The 26,966-nt window shown below is 39.2% G+C and overlaps 1 protein-coding gene across 6 annotated transcripts in view; it reads right to left on the bottom strand.

Moving 5' to 3' along the window:
• Positions 1-1,458: 1,458 nt before the first annotated feature.
• Positions 1,459-26,966, bottom strand: part of LOC140342775 (uncharacterized) — a 51,869-nt gene continuing 26,361 nt past the window's right edge. For 2 of the 6 annotated variants that reach the window (XM_072429116.1, XM_072429119.1), the window contains 5 exons: positions 8,719-8,820; positions 8,522-8,614; positions 7,389-7,517; positions 7,209-7,289; positions 1,459-5,748 (listed from right to left, as the gene is read on the bottom strand). In XM_072429116.1, the coding sequence (XP_072285217.1) occupies positions 5,302-5,748; positions 7,209-7,289; positions 7,389-7,517; positions 8,522-8,614; positions 8,719-8,820 (852 nt within the window). In that variant the 3' untranslated portion in view covers positions 1,459-5,301. The remainder of the gene's footprint in view (positions 5,749-7,208; positions 7,290-7,388; positions 7,518-8,521; positions 8,615-8,718; positions 8,821-26,966) is intronic. The other 4 variants (XM_072429117.1, XM_072429121.1, XM_072429118.1 and 1 more) reach the window with 3 other exon arrangements.

Below are 26,966 nucleotides of genomic sequence, written 5' to 3'. Positions count from 1 at the left end.
GAACACTCAAAGAAAAATCTGAAGTTTTCCTTTTAGCTGATTTAGCTGTATAAGATAAGTAGTGCTGTTGCTCATACAAAAGGAAATCAGCCATTTTGTAGCCCATACTTACCATGTATGTAGTCTATTCACTAGCAGCATGAAGATGAAAGAGGGGAAAAAAAAAAAAAAAAAAAAAAAAAAAAAAAAAAAACATGTCCGTTAACAACATGTATCAAATCTAGGCCACTGGCAAAGGAGTTGAGTGAGTGAAGTTTAGCAGACATCATGCCTTCCATGCAGGAAAATATTTACACAAGACAGATGTAAAAAGATTAAGGTTTATAAAACTGGGAATCAGTCATTCCCTAGTGGGAATCTTGCAGGTCCATGTGTCCCAATGGCAGTAATTGATTCCCACCAGGGATTGTTTGAGGAAATGCCAAATAATGTAACCACCTGCAGAACGCAATATTGATATTCAATTAATGCAGCAGGTAATCAGCATTCCTACACCAACACTTTTTAATACCTATGTAATTGGTACCATAGGGCTTATATTTCAGCTAGTCTACCAACTACAAGGTGAAGACAGAAGCTATCTGTGGAGCAAAATATTAACATTGAAATAGTACTTTACAGCCAAGATGTTCCTTGGACTTAAATACATGGCAAATAGTGGTGGTTGTATAGCTTGGAGCGGCGTCTTTTCTGACTTAGATTAGAATATGAGCAATCTCATACCTGTCGATGCATAAAGCAGGCTGCCGGACTGTTGGGTTAGCATAATTTAATATCCTGCCAAGCCATTAATTTGGGGGACTCCTTGGATGAATGCAACTCACTTCCGCAGCAAAGTATTTTTTGTTATATCTAACTCTTTGTTATTGCATTGTTTTATCTATCTGTCTTTATTAATAAATAGTATAATCTTTCAAGTCTTTGTGTTATCTCTTTGCACACTTCAAATTCAACCCATTATTATTTCCATAAACTGTCACAAATTATACCCGTGACATAACACGGACGATGACAGCCGTTATGTCAGCAAATTCTCATACTGGATTGGCCAAGCTCTACTATATCTATACTACACGTTGACAACTATAGAAGGGTTCATCCTGTCAATCTATATGGCCACTGGACAGTGACAGCCGAGTCCTACTATACTTGGTATAGTAGGACTATCTGGCTGCCCTCCAACTGCTGGATTGGCCAACTCATACACCACCTGGCACTGACAGGTATAATGCAGCCCATTACAAATTTACCATTTCTGACTCTAGTTGGGATTTCTTGATTGATTAGACAAGATTCGATTTATGTCAGCATTTTACTGTCCTGAGCACTTCTAATGGCAACTGGTTGGTTTACAAAACCATCAGCAGCAATTTTTATTTTTTCACATGGTCCTGTACACAGTGAAGGTTTGTCTCTGAAAAACAGCAACACGGGATACAAACCAAAACCCATTGTGCATTATAGCAAATATAAAGAACATTTATTTAAAAAGCAGTAACTTTCTAAACAAGAGCTATTAGGAGACCAACAACATTTAGGGTATGCTTGGGCACAACAATGGTGTAAAAAAGTATTATATATAAATATAAATCGTGTTTGCCAACCATTGCATTGGTAACAAAATAAATGTTTTAAAGCATTTTTCCCCCAGTTACACAGCTACTTCCAGTGTAGAAAACAAGGAAAAAAATTATACCTTTTCAAATGACATTTGAAAAAAAAGACAGGTTTTATGGTGCTTTGCCCCATTTTTAAAGAATAGGTCACACAAGAACACTACATTGTGCTCTCATTCTGACAAACAATTCAAAAGCGGATTACCTAAAAAGTCTGCTACCCTAGCAAATATAAGTCTAAGCCAATTCTCACACCAAGCAAATTTCACATTGTAAAGTAGGGCAGTGAATCTAACAGCTTACAAGGGAACTCCAGGCAAACAGTGCGGCTCAAACACACATATGTAAACTGTGTGGCGCTCCTAGATAATAGACAGGTCCTTGACCTCCCGCATACTTATCCAATACAGCTTGATCAAGGATCCACCCCTAGCCTGCTAAATGGACAATAAAGGAGCAATAGTGCATTGAAGACGTTTTTGATTTACTTTCCTATTGTGTTTTATGTTACATGTTCAACATTTTCACATACCAGTAGGAAAAGCAGTGTAGCTTTTTCTAACGCTATTGCACTAGTTTTTTTATTCTAAAGCTATGCACTAGTTTTACTGCAAAATACATTGAAAGGGAATTTATCATGAGTAAAAGCACAAGGTCTGCGGTTTTTGGCTCTTTTCTTAAAAAAATTAAAATTGCCTGGCTGTCATGCTAGTGTTCCATTTTGCGATCTGAGCATGTGTTGCAGCTCACCAAGAAAAGCACTAAAGGCAATAGGTCAGCAAAACAGCCAGGCACCTAGGAGGAGGTCTGCAGCAGAAGAAATAGGAATAATTTATTCTTAAGATAATTACCAACTAAATGTAGTAGTAGTAGTATTTTTGTATCTGGCTGGAGTTCAACTTAACCAAATCCTAAAATCTGGTAACCTGTTTTTACCACCTCTAGGAGGTATCCAAAATAGGACAGAATATAATTTTATAAAATTTCAACCCTGGAAACCATTTTCTGTTGTAGGTTCAAGCTTAGAAAAATCCTGGAGCTCAGCTATGATTATGAGTGTAGGCCTGATTCACACAAGCATTACATGAAAGACAATAGCGTCTCAAATACTGTCAGGTAGGGAGACCTTAAAAGCCAAACTAAACCCTGAAATGCTCAAATGTCCCAAATCTTTGCCGTGAAGATGTAACTCCCACACAGTTCATTCATTCCTGACATGAGCAAGAGAAAAAAAAAAATATAATATATATATATATATTTATGAAGCTGAGGATTGCCTTTCTGTAATGTATATTTATGAACTATTCTCTAGTCAATTTGGCTGGAAGTTTGCTCAGAGCCGTTCAAATTCCTCTATATTTCTCCTTTCAATCCATATTAAAACAATGACTCCTTCTGCCACCTACTGACCAATTTTCAGACGTGCAAAGTAGTCACAATAGGAAATAACTATTTAAACGAATTTAGGGGTGAATCTAGGTCATATTGACAGGGAAATAATTTTTAAATACACACCAAAGTGTCAATTGTAAAACTGTAGCCAGAAAAATATTGCATACCAAAAATTGTATAAGATTAATGCATGTAATGATAATATTCAGTATATCAGTTCCATTTTTGACATGTCTAGATCTAAGAAGTTACCTACAATAATGTTCCCTATAAACAAACTACATTAACAAAACTAACAGGAGCCTGCACAGGAGCCTTTTCACGCAAAGAGAAAAATTTGCAGATCCCACGCATGTGCAGCAAGATCGGCAAGTTTTTTTTCCCATCCTACGTCACCCGATCCTGCACCTGGGCCGGGTGATGTAGGATGAAGAACCCAGAAGAGACTAAGATGACGGCGCCCGGTGCACCAGCCCTGGGACAACGCGGGACCTGATGCAAGACACTCCAGGATGGATCGGACTGCCCTGCGGGATTGAAGGTAAATGTATTTTCTTTTTTTTTGGTCAGTTTTTACTTTAGTTCCTCTTTAAGTAAACGTTTTCAATTCGTCTTAAAGCTTTAAACGGTTAGCCTGAAGGTTATGAATGAGCAATTTGTGGTCTCACATTTTGGCAGGGGTTCACTGAGACCTGAAAGAATTTCAAGAGTTCCTCTTGTGTTAGGTTTGAGAAAGCCTGTCCTGCCCAAATGATGGAAGGATACTTACATTTTGGCTTCAAACTATGGTTTTTACAAGGCAAGTCTCAGTGTAAACTTGGCCCTTCAATATACTTACCCGTGTTACCAATATTTCCTATTGATATCCTTAGAAAAGTGATGTAAGTGGCGATACCTACCTTGCATTCATAGCGGTGCCTCCCAAATGAATTTGTCGAAGCAAGGCGATTTCATTTAATTTTCAAGTCTCAGCCCAACAGGTAAACTAAAGAGCATATCGAGTTTAATTTAGTCGAATTGAATTGTTTACAACTTACTCAAAAATCTAAATTCCTGTGTGCCTTTTTAAATTTCTGCCACCTCATTTTTATGATTGAATGAAACACACACACAATGTGTATATCAGGCAGCTTGTTTAGCCTACTTGTTGAAATAACACAATTATGGTGGTTGCCATTCCCAGCTCTTTTTATAAAAACATATATTTTTTATATATAACAAAAAAAACAAAAACAAAAAGCCAGCACTAAATGAGAGCTAGGAACTGTAAAGCACATTCAATGCCTGGCATTACTAGCAGTAGACAAAACTGCCAAAGGAACCAGAAAATATAGCTGCTTTTTTAGAATTATAAAATGGCATTAAAAAACAATATACACACCAATAACTTTACATACACACACATATATATATATATATATATATATATATATATAAAAAAAACAGAATCAGCATAAAAGGACACGAATGTGTAAAAAAAAAAAAAAAAAAAAAAAAAAAAAAAAACACTTCTCATACAAACACACAGGTTGATAGTGTGTTTACAGGGCCCACAAAAACGATACTCTATTTGCTTGAAAGATAACCTCAACCAGGGATGGACGAATAAAGAATACAGGAGTCAGTTCAGCTTATTAATCACTAATCAATTTTAAATAGTAAAGGGCTTTTAAATGTGCTTCCAATGGAGTAAGGGGGGGGGGGGGGGGTACTGGGCAGAAGCAATAACTTGCTCCTGGGATATATTTGGCCCTATGTTAAGCTTTTTTGCACACACATCTGTGTTAGAGGTCTGAATACATTGGCTAAGGTGTCCCTGCTGCAACCAAACACATTAAAATGTCCATTTCTACAGACATGGCTTTTATTTGGTGCACTAAAATGGGATTGAAGAGGCATCAGTCCTTTGCCAGGTTAGTGATGCCTAGTTATGAACTATTTGCTAAAAAATTTAATATTCTTACATTCAAATTATTTCAAACCATAAATCATTTCCTTCCAAAAACCAGCTCTATCTATCGAACAGCCATAGGGTCAGCAACTAGTTCATCTTTGCCTAAGAAATAGTTTACCTATGCATACAGCGGGTACAACGGTAAGAGGGTAAACAAGACGATGAACGACAAAACGATGAACCACTGCTAAGTATTACACAGGTTCTTCCTAGGTGATGGTCTCAAATGCTTTCTTAAATGCCTTCTGAATATCCAACACAAAACACTTAAGTCATGAACATCTCACAAGTAGTTCCCTTGTCCCCCTGAGCTTCGGCTCACCCATCACCTTCCCAAGTTCAGCGGACAAATCCTGAAGGCCAGGGATTTATGCTGCATTGTTGACACCATTCCCCATACACTAGTACTTGGCAGTTTGGAGAGCGAGGTCCTTCTCTGGGAAGGCCGGCACAAGGACGATAGGCTTCAAGGTCACAGATAAGCTCCACCACTTCATCCACGGTGGTGAGCCGGCTTGGGTGAGTTTGGAAAAGTTCATGGAAGGAAGGTACAGTGTATTCCCTGACTACAATATGATAGTGAAGTCCTGGCTGAATATGAACAACTGTCTCTGCCATGGTGGAAGCTTTCGACCTCTGCACCAACTGCAAGGTGGGGCCTACGTTAGACAGGACCTCCCAGTGCGCTGGCAAGGGGATTTCATGTAGCTCCATCAAAAATTCCTGGAGAACCTGGCCCAGGCCATTTTTTTCAAGTAAGGTCGCAAAGCTAAAGATCTGTGTGATCTGCAAAACAAAAATTAGGAAAATACATAACTGCAGAAGGTTGAAAAATACATATGACAAGGTAATATATGCAAATAAGGTCTTTACTGCCTGTAAACCCATCAAAACTTTTTTTTTTTTAAGTTGATGTTCTTTTGCAAGTCAGAATTAGCACCAATACTAATAAAATTGATGTGGTGTTTTTTTGTTTTAAATATGTTTTTTTGTTAATACTTATTGAAATTTTGAAAAAGGGAAAACAACCTAAATATAACGACAACAATTTCAGTGCAAACATTCAAAATTATGTACAACAAAAGAGAATAAAAAAAGATAAAGATAAATATAAAAAAGAAAAAAGTTAAAGAATACGGGAAGCTTTTTCCAAGAGGTTTTACTGCTCAAACACTTGCAAAAAACTGTTAACATTGGACCAAATAGGTCTTGTTTATTATTCTTCATTTGAAAAGTGCCAGCATTTCCATGTGGTTTTCTGAAATCTCAATGCAGCGTCCTGGGGCAGTTGCCACCTTTGCTGCCTGCATGGACTTGACCGGAAGTGTTTAAAAACTCTTAAAAAGGCTTGTACAGACATTTGCAACTGCCTGTACAGGTGTTTAATGTCTGGACTTTACTATTTTTTAACTAGGCTTTAAAATAACACCTGTTTAGACAATTACAAAAGCCTGTATTAGACTTTGTAAATGCATGCAAAAAGGCTCCAGTAGAGGCAACGTCTATTTTTTTTTTAGCAGGTCTAAACAAGCCATAGGAAAAATGACTTTCATGTACTATCGAACACAGTTTTCAGCTACCTCTTCCCACCAATACTAGAAGCACAAACAAACAAGAATAATGAATTATTTGGCTATACCACCCACACTAAAATATATGCAAGGACCCAAGTATGTTTTATGTATGACATAGTACACATTTAAGGCATCCAAGGTTTGTGAAAGCTTTTCAGTATTACATTTCTATATGCGGAAACATTTTCACTAGTTCCACTAGTTGTTCCCTAGGTGTGTATGTGGTTCCCTAGGTGTGTATGTGTATCCATATCTCGAGAAGTGTCTATATTGTCTATCAATAACATTTTATGTACAGACGATTAATCTCATGAATAGAAAGAATAGATGGAACAAGTCCATGTAATAAACATTTTTAACCACCAATAAAAAAAAATCTCCCATTTTGGTAAAGTGTGTTCATTTATTGCTGCCTTCCCACATACCAACCCCAGTAAATGGCTTGTATCCCTAGTAGGATTTGGGTGATTTGCAACAAGTTGGAGTTCTTTTAAAAGCTTGATACACCTGATGAACCATGTTCTAAACAAGTACAAGCCAAGAAACGGTCTTTATGTGCCTTTCCCGAGGTGATTGATCAATGTTTGATGGTGGAATGATGTGTTTTACTGTCAGAAACAAAAAAAGTATAGAATACAAATACAAAAAAAGAATACAAATCAGCAAGCTCACCACTGGGGTACTCTCATCAGCTGCCTCAACATCATCAGTCTCTGCAATAAACTCTTCTGTTTTCACTGGACAGTAAAGATTCTGTAACCATGAAAAAAAAAAAAAAAAAAAAAAAAAAAAAAAAAAAAAAAAAAAAAAAAACACTAAAATATCTGAATATACTTGAAAAATGCTTCCTACCAGAGGCTCTTCTGGTATTTCCTGCTTAACTGTACTGTTTACTGAGTTACTGTCAAGTGTATTACTCTCTTCACGCTCCTCTTTTATTGGTTTGGTCTCAGGTTTGCCAATGATCCAACTACCACCATCCTGCAACAAAAACACATGGTTGGAACGCACTAATACTAACATGGTTGCAAACCTTCTGAGACTTGTGACCATTATACAAGTTTACACAATTATGTATCAAACTTGTGCAGCACAAGACCTATTCTTTGAAGCTCTACTTTTGTCAGAGAGACACCAACATTTTTCCAGTTTATTAAACCTGAACTTAAAGCACAAACACTTTCAAGGTAATGTGCAACAAAAACCTAGGGAAAGGTTACCACCACCCCTGCCAGGTTATTTACTGTATTTGTACCATTTACCTTTACTTCTTGTCCAAAAGACTCAAGAAGAGAAAATCTCCCAAAGTATATAGAATCCTCAGACCCCTTTAGCTGGGTGGACCACCCGGCACATTTCAGTAATCACTCGGCTGTTTTTGGGTGGTTACTAAAAAGTTGGCTCACAATACAGGGGCTGCCACCCAGCTTAAAAACAAAATCCTGGGAGAATACCGCATATGCCAACAACTAAATATATCCAGGCACTTGTCATTGAGAAAAAAAAAATGTCAAACATGAATTTATAAGTTCTGAGAACAGCAATTAACAGTATATTCAAATAAATGATGGCTCATTGTGCCCAAAACTATGCCATCACTATAAAGTTGGCTTTGGAGAAACAAAAAAAAAAAAAAAAAAAACTGAAGACAATTTACACTTTATTCACATCATGCCTGGCCACAATAAATGTACATTAAGAGAAGGGATCTCTCTTTGCGTACATACCTCTTCCTGAAGGGTATACTGTGTAACCTTTTTTACATCCTTGCTCTGACAGTGTCAAAAAGGGATTCAAATTAACTGGTGCCTGCGATAGTGTGTTCAGAAAACGCCCACTTGCATTCAGAAAAAAACAAACACATGCATGATCAAAAAAAGTAAGTAGGGAAGCGTGAACAGGTTCACTGTGTGAGGGTCCTTTATTTTAAGATCTACACAATGTGTGCCCTTGTGTTTTTTTTTTTTTTTTTTTTTGCTACTCACTTCTATCTTCTTGAACACTCCATATCTGTAATCCAGTCGTTCAAGTTTAATAATTGGCAACCTGGGTAGAAGCTTTATTTCCTTTTCTTTATGCTAGAGGGCGACAGTGAAAAGATAAAATACTGTAGGGAAAAAAAGAAGAGTTGTAGGTCTATTGAAGAAATCTAGCACTCAGCTCTTGTGACCATAAAACTAACCAATGTCTCCATCTTATCATTGCCAGTCAACTTCTCTCTCTGGAGCCGCTCAAGGATCACAGAATGATTGCTAGACTTGAGATTCACATGAATATTTTTTTCCTATAACAAACGGTATAAGCAAAATGCATGCATGAGCTTCTTTAGGTGGCAACTGAACTGCCTGACTGCCCAACAACCATTTACATTTTAAATATATTCTCAGACATATTCACACCTTTGAGTGTGTTAAAGCAGTTCATTCAATTGAAAATAAGGTGACCCATTTTGGGCAACAGAAGAAGAAAAAACACACACAACACACCTAGCATTAACAGTGTGTGATGTGATACACTATTTTGGAGGTGTGCTCATTTTTACCGTATGGTGTGATACAGCTGGCCATATTGACCGAGTGCTGTATAAATTAAATGCGATCAAAATGGATTCCTCAAGTGATTATATATCCTCATGTGGGCAAAATTTTTAACTGTTCCTCTACTTGCTCTTTGTTTTCCACTTCAATAAGTATGTCATCAATGTAATGTGATATCTGTATGTGATAGACACAGAACAGCTTACCCTCAATCATGTGGTAGCCATAAAGCCCCAGATACCCCATCATACAATGGGTATTCAGTGACTCCTAAACACCTAAGATAGGACATGCACAAGACTCAAATGTTAAAAAATGGAAATGGTATATTCGCTCCAGAGCCAAACAAGGTGTAGTAGGGGTTGCCACTTTAAATGAGACTGTTGTAGCAGTCCCTACAAAAGCCCCAACCTAGAGACACGGCAAATAGAATCCCCAGGAAAACCTTACTCAGACCTGCCAAACACAGAACAGGAACATGGTTCACTGATGGGTTAGCAAAATATGTTAATGAAAAATAAAGTGTTGAAAGAAGTAGCTTTCAATCCTTAACTCTAGGAAAGTGGAAACAGTGGGAGAAGGAAAAAGCAGCCAATATGCAGTTAGTGTCACATCTACAAATGACTCTACAATGGGCTAGCCATGTGGAAGAAACATAGGGCGATGATCCACTCCAAAGAAATATAGAGAAAAGAAGTGTGGGAAGATATGGGGATATTGGAAAATACCACAGTAACAGTTTTTCACATAGATGCTCATGCTCCACTTGACTCCTTGGAACGCCTGTTTAAGTTACTCAAGTTTCTCAGCCGAGTGTAAAGGAACTGGACACAGAAGGATGGTTTAAACCTACAGCTCTCTGAGCTCACCAGAAAAGTAGGCACAATGAACAAAAAAGCCACATTAAGCATCCCTCCTAACACAAGACCTAATAAAAACAGTGATTTTAGAATGTCTAGTATGCCAAGAGAAGGACTGTCCCAAATACTACCATGACATACTGCCAGAGGAAAGTTGCCAAGACAAATCTGGCAAATGGACATTAATGAACCCCTCCTTTAAAGCAGAGGGTGCCAACACATGTGCACGACTACGGACGCATTTTCTGGATATCTAATAGGATATCCCTGTAAGAGAGCCAAACAGTGAAGTACAATTAAAACAGTACAGGTATTACTATGGAACTCCACTACATAGTCAAACAGACAATCGATTAAACTTGGCTGGTGAAACAAGTGGCTTTTTAATCAAGTGGAGTTAGAAAAAACAGTGGTTTGAAAACAAAAGGGGGTTAAATCCTTAGAGTAAGTAAACTTTTATAGCTCCTTGTAAACAAACATATTGTAACGGGGAAGATGAGTGGTACCGTAGCAAGGTTGAAGGTTTGGTTCAGTCCACAGTCTGCCATATGTATGCACAAATGGGGCAACAGCTCCTAGATGAATACCGCTGTGACAGATGTGAGCAAGTCGCCTTTCTGGTATCTCGCATTGGAGAGCTGGAGAAGCGCATTGCAACACTGAAATCACTGGATAACCTTGAGAGGGGTCTCCTGCTCACTGAGCAGGCAGTTAATGGCTTAGATGTGGAGGGTGGAAAGGTTAATCAAGATGAGCATGTTAGGCGTTGGGTTAATGTAACTAAAGAGCGTGGTAGGGGCTCCCAGAAAAGGAAGGCCAGCCCTGTGTTTGAGCACCCCAACATGTTTGCAAAGTTATGTGAAGATTTGCAGGTGGCAGACGCAATGGTAGCAACTCTAGATGTTACTGCTACCCCTAACAGCACATTGGTAGTTAGGGGGGATTTTCTATGATCAGGAGTTACTTCCTCATAAAGGAAGGGGGCGGCTGGACAAGACCCAGCCGTCTTGGTCCATGTTGGAACCAATGACAAGATAGATGGAAGATATCTTGATTTTTAAGGATCCTACCAAGAACTAGGTTTCAAGTTGAAAGAAAGGTTATATTCTCTGGAATACTGCCTGTGCCATGTGCAACACAGGAAAGGCAGAGAGAGCTTAGACAGGTAAACGCATGGCTTAAGTCCTGGTGCAAAAGGGAAGAGTTTGGATTCATAGAGCACTGGGCTGACTTTTCATTGGGGTACATACACCTGTATGCCAGAGATGGTTTGCACCTAAATGAAAAGGGGGTTTGCTTTGCTGGGGGAAAGATTGGGGAAAAGTCAGGGGTCAGACACTAGTGGAGGGTGGATTGGGGATAGTTGAAGGGGGGAGGGGTTATGGATAAATGTATGGAGCTTCCCATTTTACAAATATTGGATTGTGCAGTACTAGTTGTCCTGTAAAACAAAAGGCTTTGGCAAACAAAGATGGTAAAAGCAGCAATGGTTTAAAGAGCCTGTGCAGTGCTAGACGTCTAGCAAACAAGAAAGGTAAGTTGGAAGCCTTAATGAGTGAAGAGAATTATGACCTAGTTGGCATTGCTGAATCCTGGCTTTGTTCTTCACATGACTGGGCTGTCAATATTCCTGGGTATACTCTTTCGTAAACACAGAGTCAAACGAAAGGGTGGTGGTGTCTGTATGTGAGAAGTGATCTAAAGTGAATGTGAAAGAAGAAATTGCGGATGAAACAAGCGATGAGGTTGAGGCATTATAGGTGGAGGTGAATGTGGGGTTAAATAACACAATAAATTATTGTAGTCTGCTATAGGCCCCCCAGTGCTAAGGAACAAACAGAAAATCAACTACTAGCACAAATAGAAAAAGCAGCAAAAAGTGGAAGTGTTTTAATCATGGGAGATTTCAACTACCCTGACATTGACGGGAGTAATGGCAATACAGGAACAGCAAAAGGAAGGAAATTTGTGAATTTATTACAAGATAATTTTGTGGTACAGTTTATTGAAGCCCCAACTACAAATGATACTCTGCTGGACCTAGTTCTTTCTAACAATGCAGAGCTTATAACAAATGTGCAAATAAAAGAGAATCTGGGTAGCAGTGACCATAATATGATTTCATTTAATGTAAGCTGTAAACAGGAAGCAAAAACAGGAAAAATAAAAACATTTAATTTTAAGAAAACAAAATTTCTATTATTAAAGGACAGCTCTCTGTGACTTGGACTGGGAGACAATATTGTCCTCAAAGAACTGAAATGGGAATGTTTCAAGTCTGTTCTACAAAAGAATACTTGTTGAGAAAATTGTTTTTATGCACATAATGTAAAGTGTTACAATACCAACCGGGCGGTTAGCTACTTGCTACAATCGGTTATCCCGAACCAAGGTCGGGGTAGCTAAAAGTATAAACAAGCGTTATATTGCAATCCGATTGTCATACAACATTGTATGACAATCGGATTACAACTGAAAAAAAATACTTACTTTGTCCCCGCAGCTCCTCCGGAGACATCCGCTCTTTTTCATTGTCTATAGGTATGTGACGTTGGACTCGTTTTAAAATTTACCACACTAGGGAGGTGTTTTAGAAAAATATATTACTATACAGTATACCAAATTATCGCATTTTCAGTATTTATTTATGTATTCTTGTTTAAGCTGATTTTTGTGTTTTTTATTTAATGTTTTTATTAAAAGTAAATTTTTTTTTTTATTTTTTTTTTACATGATTGTGGGTTTCAAACTTTTTTTATATTACAGGTCTACAATTAGAAAAAAAAATTTCATGAAAAACAGTATACTTTTGGTACAGAAATCTAGACATCAGTGAAACGCCCAGGTGGTTAATATACGCCATTATTATGCATGAAGCTGAAAAGTTTTGTTTTTCCCTATGACTTATATTATGTGGAATTTCGATGCTAGCAAAACTTCTTATCAGCATGACTGATAAGGTTTGTTTTCTTGTGAGAGGCCAAACCTTTAAGGTAGTTTCTCCGGAAACGAAACTTTGTAAGTTTCAGTTCTTACAAAAGACGTTTAGAAGTTAAGGTGTGTTTAAAACCACTACTGTATATAAACCTGCAAAATTATTGGTTATCAGACTACTCTACTTGAGATATTGCAACCGTATTCTCTGTATTGTATTCTCCTTGCGCAAGAAAATAAACAGAAGCCTTCCAGCTTGTTTTCCATAATCAACTGACTGAGAGAAGTTATTTTCCCACAACAAAAGGGCATTCCAAAAATATAAAAACGAAGGATCACCTTCATCGTTTGAAACTATAAAGAATATAACAAAAGATGATAAAATGAGCAAAACTTCAACATGAAAGACGGGTTGCAAAGGAAAGTAAGGCAAACCCCCAAACTTTTAAATATTTCAAGAGCAAAAAGATTAGTATAGGCAGATTTCCTCAACACTTATTTTAACTCTGTGTTCACAGAAAAATGGCAGAGCTCAAGCCCAAATTCATAATCGCAAGGTCACTGCCTTAAATGAGTCACAATGGTTTAGAATTGATATAATCGAGAAACAGCTGGGAAAAATTAAGGTTGACAAAGCACCAGGACCTGATGGATTACATCCACGTGTCCTCAAAGAGCTCAGTTATTGCAAAGCCATTATTTCTAATTTTTAGAAACTCTTTAGTCACTGGCAAGGTACCGATGGATTGGCGTAAGGCCAATGTGGTTCATATCTTCAAAAAAAAAAAAAAGGGAGCAAGGTAATTACCAGGTAACTACTGACCGGTTAGTTTAAAGTCCATAGTTGGAAAGGTCCTAGAGAGCTTGATAAAGAACCACAGAGGAGTTTCTGCTAGAAAATAATATTATAAGTGATAGTCAGCATGGCTTCAAGAAAGACTGCAGTTGTCAAACAAAGAAGGCATCCAGAGAGTTGTAATTAATGATTCATACTCTGAATGGTCTAAGGTTATTAGTGGCGTACCCCAGGGGTCAGTGTTGGGACCTTTACTGTTTATCTAAAGCTAGTAAAGTACTTTCTTGTATTAAAAGAGGAATAGACTGCAGAGATGGAGACATAATCCTGCCCCTATATAAAGCATTGGTCAGACCACATTTGGAATATGCAGTCCATTTTTGGGCACCAGTTCACAAAAAGGACATTGTGGAATTGAAGAGAGTGCAGAGAAGAGGGTTATGGGGATATGATCACCCTGTATAAATATAAAACAGTCCATATAGGAAACTCTTCCCAATTATTCTCTTCGAGATCATTACAAAGAACAAGAGGGCACTCTTTGCATCGGAGGGAAAGAAGTTTAAGCTTTGGATAAGGAAGGGATTCTTCACTGTAAGGTCTGTGAAAATTTGAATCGGCTCCCTCAGGAAGTAGTTTCAGCAACTACTATAGATTGCTTTAGGAAAAAGCTGGTTTTTCTAGAAGCACAGAATATAACTGGGTATTAAGGCTTTAAAGTAAAAACAACAGTGACTGTTGATCCAGGGAACATATGATTGCCTCATGGAATCGGGAAGGAATTTTTCACCCTGTTATGGTACAATTTGCTTTATCTGGGATATGTTTATTTCCTAGTGGTTTAACTTGGACTTTTTTCAACCTAACCTATTATGTAACTATGGATCACACTTCAAAGGAGAGCAAGTAAAGAAATTTGCTTAGGAGAACAACACTGAACAGGTCTTCCACATCTCTGTTATCCCCAAGCTGCAGGACTAATAGAGAAGATGAATGGCCCACTCAAGGAACACCTTGAGAAACTAGGGGGAGCGGATTATATCCAACAGAAGGGGGATAACCTTTAAAAGGCACAGCAAATCCTGAAAACAGACTGGTGGCAGAAACAAACCCCCTCAGATGAGAATACTTACCCCACACCTACAGGCAAGAATGGGAAAGGGGCAGCATAGTATTACAATTATAATCTGGTGTAAGGTAGGTAAATATTTAGGGGGCCCCACCCCAATGCTTCTTGCTATGCAAGTTGCCCCGGGGGTCCCTTAATTTGCATTTTCAATTTTCGGCTCCTAGGTGCACTCTCTTTTAAAACAGCAACTCAAATGTTCAACTTCCACAAGTTTTTAAACTCGTGATCCCCATATTTTTAAATTCTAGAAATTAAAAAAAAGAAATGTTGGTTTTTAGTAGCTATGAGAGTCCCCTGTGTACCCTAAAAATTTTAGGTAATTACAACTAACAATTTAGGAGATCTAAAGGATTGAGAGCAATGAGTTGTTAGGCTGCAGAACATGACAAGCAGACTTTACACACACCTATCACACTGCGGGTGGATAAATTTCACAGGAAGTTTTTATTTTTGGCAGTGATGAGGAGGGCACTGGGTGTCCTGCCCCCATCTGCGATTACATGCATGATGCTCTTTGTGTTACCTAGGTATAACACTAGGAGGTGACATCTGAAGTTAGGCTGAATTCACATTAGCAGTAAGGTTGCATTTGCTGCGTTTACCCCTCACTTGCCTCTCGCTAGGAACCACTGCTGCTTGAAAAACTGCTAGGCCTGAAAAGCCCAGCAGTTGTCACCGGTTACCAATCCCAGGTGCCCAGTAGTTATCACAGGTTACCAATCCCAGGTGCCCAGCCGTTGCCAAGTAGTCACTCAGGAGGGGCATTCTTTTTTTACTGCTAATGTGAACAAAGCCTAATTTGTTAAGCCACATTGATCACAATATTGCACTAATACAAGGGATTACACTAATAAAACATGGAACTCTAGGGAGTTGGATTAAAATACACAGCACTAGACTGTTGGTGCAGAATACAAAAAATGGAAAAATTGTACAGTCTAACAAGCTAGGCATTAGAAAGTTGGAAGTATAGGGGGTGGGTAGAACACTTGACACAATAGAAGGGGTTACTGGATACATATGGCATAAATACCTAGGAGCTCCAAATTTGCTGTGTCTAGCCCGCCCACTTATTTACTACCCGGCTACAGTTTCCCCCACCCGGCTGAAAAAAAATTCTGTGGGGAACACTGCTAAAATGTTGCAATTTGCCCCCTCAAAAAATTTCCTGAAAACCTCAACGAACGCATCCATATAAAGAAGGAGTTGAAGAAGAGTGCAAGTAAGTTGACCCCTGACATCAGAGTTGGTCACACCAATGAGTGGTTGACCAACGGGACATATCCTGGCTGGCCTATCACCAACCAGTCTTCCTTCAGCTTGAAAGGCATTCAAGTGTTAAACTGTGTCAACAGTACCACAATAATTGCAGACCCTGTAAAAACATGCAAATTTATGTGGAACTATGTAATCTTTGCCCAGGAAACACCAACTAAAGTAGACCCAAGTACAGATAAAAAGAGTGCCCTCCACCTGTAAAGAAGTGGGCACCCAAGAAAAGAAATTCCATGTAAGCTATGCAGTGACTTTTCCATAAACTAACTCCGCATTTACAGGGTTGTTTAGCCAGAAGCACAGCTGGTATGACACCCTGTTGGGAGAGGTGGGGAGCACAACTGGACTTTTACAGCCAAACATAATCTTAATATAATACATTTGCAGGCCCAATGGAGGCATACCCAGTGGTTTAATAGGAAAAAAACCTTGGGGATAGACAAATGTTAATTACCTCTCGTTAACAAATCAGTAATAGCGCAACTAAAAACTAACCAAAATTTACTAGCTTTAAGGATTTGACCCTTTGAACTATGCAAACCATGTTTCAGCAACTGTGTGTACACAAAGTTACAATGGTAAGGTGTGCAAGTTAAGATCACAAGTATATGAACCGTGTTTATTACATAGCTCCATAAACGTGTATAAATGGGTCATAATGCCCCAATCGGACAAATTGTTTGTAGAGATTGAGTCAGACTCTCTGTGCAGTAACCACCGAGACTATAATGCGTGCAATTAGTTGCCCCTTGCTTGGACAATGTGACCCCCTTTACCTGGAACGATAGAACCTATATGTTGTAGAATGAAAAGTATATAAAATGTTTCTCAAGCCTGGCACCTGTCCAGCTAATTAATGTCCGTGTCTTTACCGCTGGAAAAACTTAAGAAAATATTCAATGAAAGTAAGTTGATAAAGAAACAAATACAGCACTTAAATAAGAGCATTAACCTCCTGGGCGGTTCATTTTTGTCCAGAATGTGTCTACAAGCGGTACATTGTTTTTCATGAAAATTTATTTTACTGTATATTATAGTAGTTACAGTATATTATAATAGTATGAGTATAATAACGTTTGAAACACAATCATGTCATAAAAAATTTTTTTTAAATTTTTTATTTTAAAAAAATAATTATACTCCTATTATACTGTAAAATAAATGTTAATGAAAAACAATGTAGTGCTTTTACACATAAATCCACGGTAGTGCATTCAATACAGTTATTTTGTATTGAATGCAATACAAATAAATTTGAATTTCTTGCCCCAAAGTCACCGGGAACTCCCCAGTGACTCATCGGCCCCGATTTACTAAAGCTCTCCAAGGATGGAGAGAATACACTTTCTTCAGTGAAGCTGGGTAATCTAAAAAACCTGAAATGGATTTCCTAAAATCATTTGCTAGCAAATGTTTTGAATCCTGGACCAGATCCACTCCAGGTTTGCTGGATCACTCAGCTTCACTGATCAAATTGTATTCTCTCCAGCCTTAGAGAACTTTAATAAATCAGGGCCATCGGGTGCAGAAGACGCCGGCGGATCAAGTAAGTCGCAATTTACTATTGGTTTTCCATAGGTTTACCGCTGAGGAGGTTAAAGCTAACAATGTATACTACCATAGTAGGGAAATCATTGTAAGGGGGCGTGGCCACACAATAGCAGCTTGAGCACACAATTTTTTTTTTTTTTTTTTTTTTAGAGCTCTCTACCTTTGGAGGCATCTAGTAGTCTGTACACTCCATATAGGATTGATTTCTCACCACTGCATATGTCACAGTACCAAAAAACTTCAAACCCCCAAGGATGCAGAAAAACAGGAGTCCACAATTTATTCCGCCTAATGCCACAGCTGAGCCGACAGACTGGATCCAAGAAGCGTGCCGCCACCGCTGAAGGCCCCAGTCCTGTAAACACACATAAAACGGGAACTCCACTATTTCATTGGATGAACTGCACAACCTGGATGCCTTTCCAATAACCCCAGTATATTAGATGTCAGACCCTCCAGCGAATGCTAGTCAACCTGCTTCGGGCCACCCACAGATGGATACGGAAGCAATCCTTAGCCACCTCCTCTCAAATGGAGGACCTAAATACACTGGCAACACACATAGAAACAATCTTTATACGAAAGAAGGCGGCTATCCAGCACCAAATATCTGTGGATATATCGGTCACTACATTGGAATTCTCATCCTCCCTGACCGAAGCTCATCTAAATGCATTAGAATCCCCCACCTCTATTATGCAATCACAACTTATTTCAACTTACGGAGGATAATGAAAATCTGAAGCGCCGAAACAATGTACGAATTTGTGGACTACCAGAAGCTACATCTGGCAGACAACCACCTCCGACTGGCATTTAGCTAGACAGAGTCCATAGGGTAAATTGCTCACAAAACACCTCTGGAGCTCTTCCAAGGGATATCCTGTGCAGAATTCACCTTTATGCCCTCAAAGAAGCAATCATGAAACAAGCCTGGAGAAAGAGCTCAATCGATTTTGCAGACCCACTATACAAATTTTACCAGACCTTTCTAGTCACACTCTGACCAGTCATCATGGGTTTGTAATGCTTGCTCATAAAAACTCTGGTTTGTTTCTACCTGACATTTATTCCTTTATGCTGCAAAGGGACAATTTGTATTTAATATATTATAAATTAGTTTTATAGAACGACTGAATATATCTCTGGAACTATGTTAATAACTTTATAGTTTAGTCAAGTCAATTTCAACAAATAAGTATTCTGCCTAACCTTTGCCTTGTTATGTTGCACCAACATAAGTGAGTGGTCCTACAAAAAGAAAATAATTTTTTTGCAATTTAAGTTTGACTACCACCATATATATTCCTACTTGATAGTTTGCTGTTATATATTAATATTGTTACGGGTTGCCTCCCTCTGGCAGGTGACACAGGATTACCTGAGGCGCGGAATCCTGGGTAGTGATGGGCCGTAAGTAAGAAAATCATTAAGGAGGCGTGGCCATGCAATAGCAGCTTGAGCACAAGCTGAGGTGACCCTAGTGAGCACCGGGCTGCTTTGCTACAAGGTGGTCAACCAGGTTGCGGCCCCCAGGCTGTCCCTACCAGGGGGTGACACGGATCAAAAGACCTCACCTTAGGAATGGCAATGAGGCCAGAAAACAGAGTCAAGTTGAGCTAGTTGGACTAGCCAAGGGCAGGCAAGGCCAGGTAACAGGCTGAGGTCAGATACAGAAAATCCAAACAGACGACTAGCTGGCAGAGTGGCAGGTAGTGCACTGAGGATCCAGCAACCTGGAAAGGTTTAAAAGGGCCCAACAGCCAATGGGAGGACAGGACTGAAAAATCTGTAAATTACCTGCACCTAACTTCAGAATCCCCTTCAGCTGTGCACAGCCTCTGTTACTGTGCAGGGGATGTAGAGAACGGGGAAAAATTCACAGTTACAGTGATGAAGGTGATGCTGCAGCTTGCTGAGCAGATGATCTATAGGTGGAGTGGAAACAAATATATATATTTTTTTTTATAGGATACCATGCTTAACATACCACCTTTAGTGGGATTTTGCTAATCTATCCCCCACCGTCAGAACACCTACTCCCTATGCCCCCCCTGTCCTCCATTCTATCTCATGCACCTCGTTCTCACTTATTCATACTTCCCCTTCACTCCTTACCCTCACACTTCAATTCAATGCCCATTAACCTCCTTAGCGGTAACCCCGAGTGTGACTCGGGGTAGAAAAAAAGTTGTTAAAAGCGCTAACCCCGAGTCACACTCGGGGTAGGTAAACCTATGGGAAGTAGAAGTAAATACAGCCTTAGCTGATCCACCGGCGTCCCGCGCTGTCCATCGCCGCGATCTCCGTCTTCTTCCTTCGGCCGGCTTCTGCACCCGATGAGTCGCCGGGAAGCTCCCAGTGACTTCGGTGCGTGTGTACGTTGCCGGCGGGACGGGCAAGTTCAAAATCCATTTATATTGCATTCAATACAAAATAACTGTATTGAATGCAATACATTGGATTTATATGTGTGAAAGCAGTACATTGCTTTCAAGAACATTTATTTTACAATATAAATATTAGAATGAGTATGTATTTAAAATTTTTTTTTTTTTTTTTTTTTTAAATATATAAACTTTTTAATTTATTCAATTTATTATTTACATGATTTTGTGTTTCAAACTTTATTATACTCATACAATATTATACCGTAAAATAAATTTCATGAAAAACAATGTACTGCTTTTAGGCATATAAAACTGGAAAGAAATGAACCGCTAGGGAGGTTAACACAAAAAACGAAAATATCACATGGAACTTATCAATGTCGCACAACAGTTTCCGATGTCAGTAATATAACAGACAAATCTAAAAAAAAATAAGTTTTTTTTTTTTTTTTTTTTTAGTCACCAATTCAGCACCCACTTGCTCATCTCCACTAGGCAACACCTCCCAAGTGGAGCTCTTTATAGTTAGTATTTTAGCATCCCCGCCCTTCTGGGGACAATACCCTACTACCTTTTCGGTTCTGTACATAGTTTTCTCTGCTCAGACCCCGCATTCTCTTCCTTTCCACCCCACCCCAAACACGTCTCTACAGATTAACTTCCCTTAACCTCCTGGGTGGTTCATTACTGTCCGGATTTAAATATCTAAAAGCGGTAGATTGTCTAGAAAATTTATTTTACATTGTAGGCCTGTAATTCTTAGGCATAAGTCACCAAAATATGTGAAATATTTAATAAATGTATTAAATGTAATAATAAACTTCAAATAAAAAAAACAAACAAAAATCTGTTAAAACAAGGGTGAATAAAATAAATCAAAAAAATACAGCATATATATATATATATATATATATATATATATATATATATATATATATATATACATATCAAAGCACAGCTTGCTCCAGAATTTAATAAATGTCTAGGCTTCATTTTTTTTTTTTTTTTTTTTTTTTTTATTTACCGCTCAGGCGGTTACTGTAAACTTTCTTGCGTGAGTTAAACAGTTTATAAAATGTCAATTTGCATTTCTACTGGAAACATTTCATACATAAGATCAAATGTATGAAATAGATATGTTCAGAGGGCACATCCACTGACTCCAAATCAACAGGAGTCTGTATAGTAATACACAAATCCCAAGTGTGGCATCTTATCTCGCAGATAGTGTATCCTGAAGGCAAATACCTGATAAATAAGGGGACAATACAGTCTAAAAAATTCACACCAGTGAATGAACTTATAGCAGCACCTCCCCTTTTAGCCTTGAAAGGCTAACGTCACGGGACGCTCTTGGTGCTTCTTCTGCGCATGCCCTAATCTCAGACATGCGCAGAAGGGGCATTTTTCGATTAGAGAAGAAATGCTGATCGGCTCTTTTTTTCCCCCCATTTTATAGTGGGCTACGACACCCGATCTCACACCTGCGGAGTGCGAGTTCGGGTGACGTGGTAAGAAGACGATGGAAGAGAAGACCGAAGATGGCGGCGCCCGGAGCTTCCTTATCTTTGGGATGAAGAGGAATTCCAAGACGACATGGGACCCGATTGTGGGAAGGAACAGCACCATCGAGGGATCAACAGGAATAAAAGGTGTCATTTTTTTGTTTTCAGCTTAGTTCTGCTTTAACTGAACCCAACACTAGACGTGTATAAAGAGACCTCTAGATACTCATTCGCGGCCTTGAAGCGGATTTAACGGCTGTTACATCAACTTCCTTCATACTACAGGAGGATTATACCTTCTACTCTCCAATAAATAAAATGTACTCCAGAACAGATTTTTTCCTCATCACTCCGTCCCTTTTCATCGTCATATAGGGGTTTTTACCATTTCAGAACATGCCCTGGTATCCATTACAATACAAACAGTCCCTGTTCCGCACAAATCATACTTCTGGAAACTAAAATAATCCCTTTTAGAATGCCCAGAAATACATACTAAAGCGGACAGAGAATAATTTTTTTTTTCAGAATTAAACAGTCTTTCAACTAGTGGTATCCTTTTGTGCATTTTAGGACCCCCTTATTAAGTAAAATAGCACGCAGAATCAATCAGCAGATTTTGGTAAACAGGAATGAATAAGTGTGTTCTTTCGATCGATTTCTGAAGAGTGCATAGAAACTGTTAACAACCCGATTAGTGCAGAGGAATTATCCTCAGCTGTGACGCATGCAGTCACAGACAAAGCACCAGGTCAGGACGGACTAACGTCCAAAGTTGGAAGGGTCCTAGAGAGTTTGATAAAGAACCACATAGAGGAGTTCCTGCTAGAAAATAATATTAAAAGTGATAGTAAGCATGGCTTCAAAAATGACCAAAGTTGTCAAACAAATTTACTCTCTTTTTATGAAGTAGTAAGTAAACAGGTAGACAGTGGAATAGCAGTTGATATAGTGTACTTGGACTTTGCTAAAGCATTTCACACTGTACCCCACATACGGTTAATATGCAAGTTAGGGTCGATAGGTTTAGAAAAGTCAATCTGTAAACGGATAGAGAACTGGCTTAAAGATCGCATCCAGAGAGTTGTAATTACCGATTCATACTCTGAATGGTCTAAGGTTATTAGTGGTGTACCCCAGGGTTCAGTGTTGGGACCTTTACTGTTTAACATCTTCATAAATAATATAGAGTTTGGGATTAAAAGTACCATTTCTGTGTTTGCAGATGACACCAATCCACAGGCAGACCTGAAGTCCATACAGGATGTCTATAATCTACAAGCAGACCTGGATGTACTGTTTGATTGGGCAGCCAAGTGGTAAATGACATTTAATATAGATAAATGTAAAGTTATGCACTTGTGAGCTAACATGCATGCTTCTTACTGTCTAGAGGGAATACATTTGGGGGGAGTCAGAAATGGAAAAGGATCTGGGGGTTCTGGTAGATTATAGACTTAATAACAGCATGCAATGCCAAGCTGCAATATGTAAAGCTAGTAAAGTACTTTCTTGTAATAAAAAGAGGAATAGACTGCAGAGATGGAGACATAATCCTGCCCCTGTACAAAGCATTGGTCAGACTACATCTGGAATATGCAGTCCAGTTTTGGGCAACAGTTCACAAAAAGGACATTGTGGAATTGGATAAAGTGCAGAGAAGAAATGCCAGAGTTGCCAGAGAGAGTAAATTAAAAGGGTTCAATAAACTAATAAAAGCAATGGAGGAGCTCAGCTATGAGGAGAGATTAGCTGAACTGAATCTTTTCCCCCTTGAGGAGAGATGTTTAAATATGGATATGATCACCCTGTATAAATGGTGCATATAGAGAATGTCTTCCCAATTATTCACGTTGAGATTACAAAGAACAAGAGGTTCTGGTGGGTTGAATGTACCAGATGTAGCCCTGTATAATCAAGCAGCATTGCTGCGTACCTTAAAAGATTGGATACACGGCACATCCTTTTACACAAATTTGCAGGTGGATTTCTCATTATATCCTGATCTGAATCCCATGGCCCACAAAGAACTCTTGCCGGAGGAGATACAATTGAACCCTTTTAATTTACTCTCTCTGGCAACTCTGGCATTTCTTACCGAAAACAGAATTGTGCTCACGCATCAATTTATCTCCCTCTTGAAGGCAATGCTGAATTTACACCTGGACATGCCTTTGTTAACAACAACAACAACATGGGCTAACCGAGGTCATACTTCAGTCAGATTCCTAATTGATGCCAACACTCATAAGGGATATTCTTTTCCAGAGTTAAAGGTTCCCCTCTATGGATGAGCGTATTTTCCTACTAATCCAAGTTAGGGTGTATGCAGTAAAGATTGCTAGACAATTAGCTTCTTGGGATTGGAATAATCCATTAGACAAAATGTTGTTGCCCCCCCCCCCCTGAGGCTCCCACAAAGGCCATCTCTAAACTGTATAAGTTTCTTAGAACTGACCTAAATTAAAAAAATCTTCTATGGTAAGCATGGCAAAATAGCGGGCTTATTTTTCTGATCTACCGGTCTCAAAAATCCTGCAAAATGTACAGATTATCCTGGAAGGCAATTGTGGTAGTTCAATACAGGAAAATGTTTTTTTCAACTTTTCCATAGGAATTATCTCACCTCAGAGAGCCTATTAAATGAGTCTATCAGATGCTTAGTTCACCCCAGCCCGTTTTTGGGGGCGGGCCGCCCACATTCCGTGATTATTCCGCCCGGCACATTTTTAGCAGCTCTGAACGGACATCGGAGAGGCTGCTCTGCCTGCTGTTCTCCGCTGATAAGAGTTGATAGCTGATTAGAGCCGGGCAGAGTGAGGAGAGCATAGCTATGAGGAGAGCATAGCTATGAAGAGATCGGGACACAGGCTGCCCCTCCCCCTCTCATAGCTGTGCTGAGTCTTTTGGGGGAAGAAAAAAAAAAAAAACATAGTGCAAACAATGCCCCTGATTCATCAAGCAGAATCGGATGATCGCTCGCGCATCCGTATTCGCGATCCGAAATCGTACGCCGTCACGCTATTCAGCAACTGAAAAAGCTCGCGCCCGGAGCCGCGCATCTCCGGCAGCTTTACACTGGCGAGCTTGTATTAAAAGTCACTGTTACCCTAAAAAATCATTCTTTCTGATGGCACACATATTACCCTTAGCCCTAAAAAAAAATGTTTGCGCTGTTGAAATGTTTTAAACATTTATGTGCGCTAAGAAAAAAAGCATATTTTTAAATCACTGTCCCCTGTACACCCTGAAAATTACAGGTCATTGTGACATACATATTAGGAGATATGGAGGTTTGTACACACAGAGCTGGGAGGATGCAGAACGGAATGCAGAGCTAGAGGTGGATACAATTCACAGGCAGAGCTCGTGCTATGAGATGGGGGCGGGGCTGCCTGTGTCTCCTTCACATGAAGGCTGAGCTGTGTGCTCGACCGCAGCAATCATTTGAATTGATGACACAGAGCAGCCTGAGATCCGTGCATCCGAGGATGAGAGCTGCCGAGAGCCGGGCGGGGTATTCAAAGTAGCCGGGCGGGGTATTCAAAGTAGCCGGGCGGGGTATTCAAAGTAGCCGGGCGGGGTATTCAAAGTAGCCGGGCGGAGCAACCGGCTAAAAACCTCTGGAGAGAACTATGTATTTATATGCATTTATTTGTATTTTGACATATATACACACAAGTGAAATCACTAAATGTTTTTTTAAACCACCTTTGACAATAATCCTTTTTTCAATTATTTCATTTCTATGCTGGCAGTGAGGAGGCGAGTGTACGAGCGCACTCGACTCCGGACCGCGGGAAACCGCGCTTCCAGCGAGCGCGGATTTTATTGATGAATCAGGGGCAATGTATCCGTCCAGTGGGCGTGTGTAATGACGTCATCAGAGGTGTGTGTGTGTGTGTGTGTGTGTGTGATGTCACATTCCTCAGCCTTACAGCTCTGTGTATAAACCTTCAAATCCCCTAAACTGTATGTCATAATGACTTGAAATTTTCAGGGTGCACAGGGAACACTTATAGATAGCACCATTCACAATTTCAGCACCCCAGCTTTTACAAATTTCATGATATGGTGCACTTTCTTACAAAACAGCAACCCAAATCTTCCAATTTCCACAAGTTTTTAAACTCATGAGCCCCATATCTTGAAATTCTTGAAATTAAAAAAAGAAATGTTGGTTATTAGTAGCTATGAGAGTCCCCTGTGTACCCTAAAATTTTTAGGTAATTACAACTAACAATTTAGGAGATCTAAAGGATTGAAAGCAATGAGTTGTTAGGCTGCAGAACATGACAAGCAGACTTTACCCCAGCACTTACCTACCGCCAGTTACCAGTCCCAGGTGCCCAGCAGTTACCAAGAAGTAGTCACTCAGGAGGGGCATTTTTTACTGCCAATGTGAACTAAGCCTAATTTGTTAAGTCACGTTGATCACAATATTACACTACTACAAGGTATTACACTATTAAAACATGGAACTCAAGGGAGTTGGAATAAAATAAACGGCATTGGACTTTTGGGGTATAAAACAAAAAGTGCATGTTTTAAATGTGGAGTCCAGGCGGCTACACTTTATTATAAGTTCTGGGAATGCCCAATTTTTAAGCAATTCTGGAGGCAAGTGGTACAAAATATTCAGATAACTACTAAATTACATACCATTTACACCAGAATGGGTAGTCTTTGGTCTAGTGGAGTTAAGGGGAGACTGATTTACCAGGGGCACCAAAAGATTAGCACTCTTACTCTAGGCTATTGCTAAGAATGGTTTTATTCTTCATTGCTGGTTAGAATCCACTCCCCCAACGATGCGTCTCTTTATGACTAAATTACAAGAACTAGTCAGAAAGAATTTAAAACCCACATTTTTTTGAAACTTGGGAAAGTTTTATTGACACACTAAACCTGGCCAACAAAACGAAATTGTACAACTGTTTTCATCACACTACATGGTATCTTGAAAGAGAACTTATAAATGACCCCCTATTGTTATGCGAATGCTAATTATGTCTATTTTTTCTGTACTGCCAACGCTGTGTAATTATTGTATGTTCTATCGAAAAGTACTGACCTACCTCTGACTACTATGAAAACATGTATACAGTGGTACCTTGGGTACAGTCCGCTTTGAAATAAGTCCAACTTAAAGCCCTGTTTGGACATGAAAAATTTTGCTTGGTATACAACCTTTATGCTAGAACTTGTATGGGTCAAAATGAGTCATAACACTGCGCTTCCCATGAGCATCAGTACGCCAGTTGCTACCATTCAGTGAACAACCCGCGCTATAACGCTCTGTGAAATACAGAACATCCCCTCCTCCTCAGCACCATCCTAGTAGGCAGTTCTCAGTAAGGTAAAGGGAGGTAAATTTTCATTTTTTTCATCTAATTGCTTTTGTATTTATGTATCTTAATATTAAGTAGTGTTTAAATTATTCTATACAACCC

The sequence above is a fragment of the Pyxicephalus adspersus genome, chromosome W, assembly GCF_032062135.1.
Source record: "Pyxicephalus adspersus chromosome W, UCB_Pads_2.0, whole genome shotgun sequence".
NCBI lineage: Eukaryota > Metazoa > Chordata > Amphibia > Anura > Pyxicephalidae > Pyxicephalus > Pyxicephalus adspersus.
Note: the sequence above shows the minus strand (reverse complement) of the source record. Positions and strands in the feature narration are given on the sequence as shown.